This window comes from Gossypium arboreum, chromosome 6 (assembly GCF_025698485.1).
Source record: "Gossypium arboreum isolate Shixiya-1 chromosome 6, ASM2569848v2, whole genome shotgun sequence".
In the NCBI taxonomy this organism is placed as follows: domain Eukaryota; kingdom Viridiplantae; phylum Streptophyta; class Magnoliopsida; order Malvales; family Malvaceae; genus Gossypium; species Gossypium arboreum.
The window spans coordinates 29,506,868-29,515,912 of record NC_069075.1 but is presented as its reverse complement, the minus strand read 5'-3'; the positions used below and the strand labels follow the sequence as shown (position 1 = coordinate 29,515,912).

Below are 9,045 nucleotides of genomic sequence, written 5' to 3'. Positions count from 1 at the left end.
AGGATTGCTTTGTGTATGAGTTATGTGCCTATGTGCCAAGATGCACCTCGTTTTCCAATACATGTTTTTTGCGCCAGTATTCACATTACATGTCAGTTACCCTACTTCAAATTTTCCGATGATACACTATGGTGCCAGTCTGGTGTGATGGTTAGACGATTCGAGTATCCGTCTGAGTCTGAATCAGGTTAATAGGGGTTGCAAATTATAATTTTGGTAAATTATATTAATATGGTGATATTTGATGCTATTGAACCAATTATGTATATATGTGAATTGGAATGATTGGAAGCATGTTGTTAATTACATGAATCAATTTAAATCGAGCCTTGTGGGTTGACACGAACACGAATGAGTCATTAGACTCCAAAAATGAGTTGAAAATGTGATAACAGGAAATAAATTATATGTCCAACTTAAATGGTATACTATAAGTAATATATGGAAAAAAATTTATATTTGTATGCTTGATGTTGGATGATATTGAATTGGTGTCATTTATGAATAGTTAACTATTTATAAGTAAATTGAAGTGATCATACATGTTGTGGTTGGAGTAGGATGATTTTAGTATGTGATATGTGCACACTTATATATTTGGATTAAAGATGACAAGTTTGACAATTGAGACATAGGTTGGCTAGATATTATGTGTACAATTATATACATGTATTGGCTTGAAATGTGTTATTGATGCTTGTGTTATTATGCTTTGAATTATCAATGTACCACTAAACCCTATTACTCAGCGTGCGGTTTGTTTGTTCTGTGCGTAGGTATTGGTATTCTCGAAGCCTTGGGAAAGAGAAGTTGGCATCCAGGCTACGGCAATTGAATCGATCAAAGTTTGTAAATCCCTTTTCATTTTGTAAAATGGCATATACTTAGGAATGAAGACTAAATGTTGGAAATGGCCTAGTTGGTTGGTGTACATATTGTGGTCACTTATGTTTAGTTATAAACATGTTTTTAAATAAAGCTATGAGTTGATAATGATGTTTTTGCATGTTTAGCGGTAGGGAACGATTGGCTAATAGCCTTAGGGGCCAAATATATTTGTTTGTGATTGTTGGAAATCATTGGAAACAAGGGATTAGTGGTTTGTTTTCAATGTCGCAACATTAAAACTTGAATTGTAATACCCCACACCCATACCCCACGCCGGGATGAAATACGAGGCGTTACCCAACTTGAACACATACATTCTCACATTTTCGAGTCACCAAAATTAGGTCAAATTTAAAACTTTTCGATATTTATCAAGAACTTAATAACAAAGGCCTACGAGGCTCCAAACGTTCATTTAAAACCATTCGAGAATGATTCGAATCTTCCTGCAAACTCGAAAAAATATTACTAGACACAAGGGCACACGCCCGTGTGGGAGGGGTAACACACTCGTTGACCAATTCGACATGGTCGTGCTGTTGGCCCGTGTGGCTCACACGGCCTAAGCAATACAGGGACAAGCCCGTGTCCTCTACCTGTGTGGAATAAATTCTAAATTCACATCTACAGTGGTTTTCATGCGGCTTGGCACACACTCGTGTCCCTGGCTCGTGTCCTTCACACGGCCATGACACGTGTCTTTCACACGGCCATGACACGCCCGTGTCCTAGCCCGTGTGCAAAAACCTAGACATTCTGTTTCTGACGTCAACAATTCTTAAGGGTCACACGTCCAAGGCACATGCCCGTGTGCTAGGTCGTGTCCTTCACACGGTTGAGACACACGCTCGTGTCTCTGCCCGTGCGTTTACTACCATGCATACTGACTTGCAAATTTTTACGTGCAGGGGACACACGGTCGGATCACACGCCCATGTGGCATACCGTGTGTCACACATGGCCTAGACACACGCCTGTGTGCCTACCCGTGTGGACAAAATGAGACTATTTACCAAGCCTCTTTGTCACCCTTACATACATAACCTGCATAAATCATTCTATGCCAAAACAAGGGTACATCACATAGCCAAAATAGCCACAATGGAAAACATTTCATTTGTGCAATTTACTCATCCATGAAAATATCAACTTCTATTTATAAATCAAAATGAGTATTTACCATTATTCATGGCCTTATACAAAATAAAGGGATTTATTCCAAATCAAAACATTTGGCTATTTCTCAATGACACATAATGTTAAAGTCTACCCCTATACATGCCATACACCAAACAAGGATTATAACTATACCAAGTGCTCTAGATGATAGTGTGATCGTAGCCTCCGACGTCCGTTGAATCCCCGAGCTAGGCGACACTATAAGGAAATGGATAAGAGAGGGGGTAAGCATAAAGCTTAGTAAGAAGCATACAAATATATATAACAACAACTTTACCATTTAACAACATGCTCTTAATACAAAAGTAGGCATAAGCATAACTTACTCATCACTATCCAATACCCATCATATAGCATATATCGAACTCTCATCTTATATATATATATAACGAATAGGTACCTGTATTGCTCACAACACGGTTATACTTTTCTCATGATCTTAAACCATAACTCTCACTGTTGAACCATTCGGAACACTACCGGATATTCATTAAGCCTCAAACATGGGGTGATGCCGATGCCATGTCCCAGACATAGTCTTACACTGGCTCATCTCGTAGCTGATGCATGTCCCGGACATGTCTTACACTGGCTTACATCTCAAGGCCGATGCATGTCCCAGACATGTCTTACACTAGCTCTCGTCTCAATGCCGATGCCATGTCTCAGACATGTCTTACACTAGCTCACAATAACCCATATGTCATGGCATAAATATCTGATTTATTTCCTATGGTTCAACTAGGAATGTTACTATCTCAATTGTCTTCATACATTCTCATTTCCACAATCAAGCAATTCATGCTAAATCAATTCAACACATATAATGACAATGTAGTTGTGTTATTTGCACACAACTTACCTCGGTTTACAAAATATGGCGATTAGTCGGTCTAATCAATTTGCTGAGCCTTCCTCCGGCCTAAGTTCAGATTTTTAATATCTTGATCTATAATAACAAAACTCACACCTTTAATCATTTTATCGATCTAGGCATTCAATAGCATAATAACCATTTTGCCCCTAAATTTTTGCAAAATGACCATTTGACCCTTAGGTCCGAAAATTAATTTTTATCGAATTTCCTTATCATCCAAGCCTAACCTACCATTTATCTCTCTTATGACAACCCTAAATTTCCAATATTTCACAGCATTACTATTTATTTTACCAACTTTTACAAAATGGTTCAATTAGGGTTTTCATAAGAAATCCCTTAACAAAAGTTGTTTATTTCACAACCAAGACTCATATTATTCCATAAAATTTCAGAAAACAACCTATTTACTCTCATGGCAAAACCCTAGACTTTCAACCATTTTGCAAAATAGTCCCCTCATTTGAAAGCTCATGCTTCAAGAGGTCTAAAAATGCAAAAATCATCAACAAAAAGTATGTGAATCACTTATTTGCAAGAGGAATAAGTTTCTAAAATTTTTGAAGCTCAAATCCCCCAAGAATGGCTGAAAAATCGGTGGTAATGAAGAAAGAATGAAAGAAAATATGATAGCTAGGCTTAGGCATTATTTTATTACATATTGTGTCATCCAATTACCTAATGCTGACTTTTCAACATTTTTATCTCCCATGGCCAGCCAAGCTAATATCTAAGGGTCTTTTTGCTCCTTAAAGACCCCCAAATTAAGATTCTTAACAATTTAACACCCTTAGCTATCAATTTAAAACTTTTGCACTTTATAGGATTTAGTCCTTTTTCACAATTGAGCTTACAAACGTCAAAACTAACTCATCAAATTTTTCATGCACTAATATAAACATGCTATGACTCTAAAATAACAATAAAATGATTTTTTTGACTTCAGATTTGTGGTCTCAAAACTACAGTTCCGACTAGCCCTAAAATCGGGTTGTTACATGAATGTTCTGACATTGTACTGCTCGTCATGATATCACATGCTTGAGGTTGCGACGTCAACCCTATTTTGTTTTGAAAACTTCATAAAATGGTCCTCATGTTAGAAAGTTGGCTAGTGTTTTCAACGTTATGACACCAAGCCCCGGTAGCCACGACATTCATCTAAGGTGTTTTGAAAACCTTACATTTTGGTTCTTATTAAATCCTAGGATAGTACTAAGCTTTCATAAGCTCGTATTTGACCCAAAATGATTATTCATTACATAATAAGCATGTATTATGTATTATTGATCAAAAAATATGAGTAATTGATTATATTTGATTATAGTGGCTACTGCAACGAATATGACATCCTATAACTTAGACTCGATGATCGGGTCAGGTATGGGGTGTTACAAAACCCGGCCTAACTAGTCGAAAAAAGACTGAAAAATGACCGACTAATGGTGGTACGGAAGCAACGGCTTATAAGCGCTCACACTTAAAAGCGGGTGTTTACACTTAAGGAGAGCTCACACCTAAAAGCATGCGATCTCTTATTATCGAGAAGTAAGAAGGCTTGTCAAGGGTGTTTGTTGGTGGATGATCTAGATAAGGGAAGGGTGTCGCTCCTCTACTCTAGACAAGTGGTCTACTAGGACACTACCTTAGGTGAAGTCAAAGGGAAAGTCAGCCTCTTATGCCTTATTGACACATGTTCAGGTAGCGGAGGGATATAACACACACATACACATATACTCACGCCCTCTTCTTTCATCCTTTTTTTTTCTTTTGAAAATCCTCTTGTTCTGATTGCATAGTAACATGAAATAAATGAGATTTAATAAAAGATGCAAAACTCATTTGATTCAAAAGCAGAAGATGAAAAAATGAATATCTAACAACCACGGTTGAACTAAATAGGAGGAGGTGGAGGTGGAGGTGGAGGTGGAGTTAATGATTGTAGTGGCGATGGGGAAATGAAAGAGGAAGGTAAATTTTGATGATAAAATTGATACCATTTATAAATTTTGAGGGTTAATTTTTTAAAAATTATAATTAAATCGATATAATATGTAAAAGTTTATGGCTAAATTTACTATTATATCATTTTTTTAATTGGAAGGTCACATTCCCATCAAAGATTTAACGACACTTAATGAAATAAACAAAAAACAATCTCAATTATATAGTATGTAATAGAAGTTTTTAATTATTTTATTTTTATGAAATTATTTAAAATATGTAATATGTAATTTTATTTAATAAAATATTACAATGTATAATAAAATTTTATAAATATTTTAATTAGTTATATAATCATTTTAAATTATTTATTATATTAAATGATCGGTAAAATATGCTATAGGTCTTTGTACTATTTGTAAATTTGGAATTTAGTCTTTGTACTTTTATTTTTCAAAATTTAGTCCTCTACTTTTCAAAATTTAAAATTTAGGTCTAATTGTTAAGATTATTTTGTTAAATTTATGTTAATTAGAATGTTACATTTAGTTACATTACTACCAAGTAATTGTTTTTTTCTTCAAAATTTCACACCAATAAATTTAACAAAAAAAATAACAATTGAACTCAATTTTAAAATTGAAAAGTAGAGAAACAAAATTTCTAAAAATAAAAGTTTAAGAGCTAAATTTTAAATTTATGAAGAATACAAATATCCATGGTATATTTTAAAACTAAATAATAAATCTTTTTAATTATTTTATAGTTAGTTCTGTTCTTTAAAATAATGCACAGTATGATTTTCGCAAATAATAACACCAAATATCTACTTTTAAGGGTAAAAATAAAGCGGAAATCATAGATGAAGCTGTGGGTGTTTTGTTAAATAAAAATACTTCATTTTCAAAAAGAAAAGAAAGGCTCAAATTTAGTTTGGTTATTATTTTGAGCAACTCAAGCGAATAATAAATAATTTAGCTTCACTAAGTTTGAGTTTGAGTTTTTTTTTTTTGTTATTTTAATCGGTATTGAAAGTTTTAGATTCAAACTCAAATATAAATAAATAAATAAATAAACCTAAAAACAAATATGAAAATTGAACTCATTTTATTAAGCAAATAAAAAATAAATTTAATCGAACACTTTGGAGAAATCAAGTCTTTATTTTAAACTGAAACTTCAAAAAATAAAAAAATGAAAACAAAAAACCTCAATTGAATTTGGGTCCACCTATTATATTTGGATCGCACCTCCTAGATTGCATTAACTGTTACAAAATATATTCTCTTATTATGTTATGTTTTTGAATGAAAAAACGCCTACTTCTGACTCGTTTAATCGTTACATCCTAATGATTAGTGATTTTTGAATTTGTTTTTAAAAGATACGTTTACATTATATTAGGATTTGATTTCTTTTTTTCATTTCAAGTACATGCAAAATGTCCTTCTCCGTTGTCTTCCTCACTATATAAAATAATGATTTTCTATAATTTCTTTTAAGTTACAAATATAACTATAATTACAATATAATATTTAAATAATTTGACTGATAATTAAAATATGTTAGTATACTGTTATTAAATTTTAAACTTCACAAGTAATTAAAGAGGATTGGATAAAATATAATAAAATATAAAAATAAAATAAAAAACAAAAATAATTAGTAATTTTTAAGGTTATTTATGAAATATAAAAATATTTTGTCATTGTACCAAAGAAGTACAAGAGGTTTTTTGGAGAAATATTTAAACTAAATTCAAATCTTAAAAGGTAACTTATTGAAAATACTTCACTTAATCTGACTCACACAAAACTATATTTTAACAAAAAATTAAATAAATACTTTTAAACAACCACAATAATATTCTTATAATCAAAAAATAATAATTTCTTATATGAGCCATTTATAGTTGGAAAATAATTATCTTTTAAAGAATAAAATCTAGTTTATTGAGAAAATTCTTGAAAGCAACCTTACATTACATGTATACTAATATTAGAAGGAGAGATTAAAAATAATAATAATTTTTTTACAAAATAAATTGTTCTTTAAAACAAATAAAGGAAGGAAGGAAGAGAGTTCTCTTCCTATTTAAAAGCATCTTCTTTCTTTAAAAGCATTACAAAATTAGTCTCAACGAAAAACACCCACAGTTTTCCTCCTTCAAATGGTTATTCATTAACCATTCAAATTTCATTTTATCATATAACCAAACTTTTAACCCATCACCATTACAATGGCATTCACCTCCGTCCCCACTGCAATGAAGAAAGACTCCAACGGTGGCCAAGGTCTTATCTTAGGGCGCTACGAGCTGGGCAAACTCCTCGGCCACGGCGCTTTTGCTAAAGTTTACCAAGCCTACAATGTTAAATCCGGTGACAGCGTAGCCATTAAAGTACTCGACAAGGAAAAAATCCTCAAAGGTGGCTTAATCGCTCACATCAAGCGCGAAATCTCCATCCTCCGCCGGGTCCGCCACCCCAACATCGTCCAACTCTTCGAAGTCATGGCCACCAAAACCAAGATTTACTTCGTCATGGAATACGTACGTGGTGGTGAACTTTTCAACAAAGTTTCCAAAGGCCGATTAAAAGAATCCGTCGCTAGAAAATACTTCCAGCAATTAATCTCCGCCGTCAATTTCTGTCACGCCCGCGGCGTATACCATCGTGACTTGAAGCCCGAGAATCTACTCCTCGACGACAACGGGGATTTGAAAGTCTCGGATTTCGGGTTGAGCGCGGTGTCGGATCAGATTCGGCAAGACGGTTTGTTCCATACGTTTTGTGGGACCCCGGCTTACGTGGCACCGGAAGTTTTAGGGAGGAAAGGATATGATGCGGTGAAAGTCGATATCTGGTCCTGTGGTGTAATTTTGTTTGTTTTGATGGCGGGGTATTTGCCGTTTAACGATCAAAACATTATGGCCATGTATAAGAAGATTTACAGAGGTGAGTTCAGGTGTCCGAGATGGTTTTCATCCGAGTTAGTTCGGTTACTCATGAAGCTTCTGGATACCAACCCGGAAACGAGGATAACGATTCCGGAAATCATGGAGAACCGTTGGTTTAAAAAGGGATTTAAACATATTAGATTTTACATTGAAGATGATAAGTTTTGCAGCGTTGAAGAGGCCGATGATGACGTCGGGTCATATGCTACGGACCATTCATCAATGTCAGAGTCGGAGTCGGAGTTGGATACTAGGAGAGGAGCTAGTTCATTGCCGAGGCCAGCTAGTTTAAATGCGTTTGATCTAATATCCTTTTCCCCTGGGTTCAATCTATCAGGATTGTTTGAGGAAGGGGGGGAAGGGTCAAGGTTTGTGACAGGGGCACCGGTTTCCAAAATTCTATCGAAATTGGAAGAGATAGCCAAGGTCGTCCGTTTTACAGTGAGGAAAAAGGACTGTAGAGTGAGTTTGGAGGGTTCTAGGGAAGGGGAGAAAGGCCCTTTGACCATTGCAGCTGAGATATTCGAGCTAACGCCATCCTTGGTTGTTGTGGAAATTAAGAAGAAAGGAGGGGACCGAGGCGAGTTTGAGGAGTTCTATAACAGGGAATTAAAACCTGGGTTGGAGAATTTGATGGAGGAGGAGTCACAGTCTACTGCTTCCGCGGCCGCTGCTGCCGCTGCTACCGCTGATTCTTGTTTACCTCCGGATTCGGAATAGAGAGTGAGAATGATTTTTGAAGTAAAAAGGGTAAGCTTTTTCTCTATTTTTGTATCATAAAAAACAAAACAAGCTAATATTATTTTTTCTCCCCTTTAGATGACTTAATGTTATGTGTATGATCTATTCTTGCATCCAGAAGGATAGATTTGATTTGGTTGCACAGAATTGAAAACAAATTTCTACTAATGTTGGCAATTGATTTGTGAGGTGCCTTGTATATTCCCATCAATTTCATGCAGAAATGAATTAATTTATATATAAATAATTTGATTGTTTAGTGTTACATTAATTCAATACTTTGCATTAGCATCTATTTAATTTCTTTCACTTTTTTTCCTTCATCTTTACTGATTTTGCAACTTTGGCATATTCCCTTTTGAGGTAAAAAGAAAATGAAAGTTTATGTAATATTTTTAATAAGTAAATTAATTCCGTACATTAAATAAAAAAGTAAATTAGTCATTTTATTAAAAAT

At 34.3% G+C, this 9,045-nt stretch overlaps 1 protein-coding gene across 1 annotated transcript; it reads left to right on the top strand.

Moving 5' to 3' along the window:
* Positions 1–7,015: 7,015 nt before the first annotated feature.
* Positions 7,016–8,835, top strand: LOC108485608 (CBL-interacting serine/threonine-protein kinase 12-like). The gene has a single exon (XM_017789466.2). The coding sequence runs from the start codon at positions 7,128–7,130 to the stop codon at positions 8,565–8,567; it is 1,440 nt and encodes a 479-aa protein (XP_017644955.1). The 5' UTR covers positions 7,016–7,127; the 3' UTR covers positions 8,568–8,835.
* The last annotated feature ends 210 nt before the right edge of the window (positions 8,836–9,045 follow it).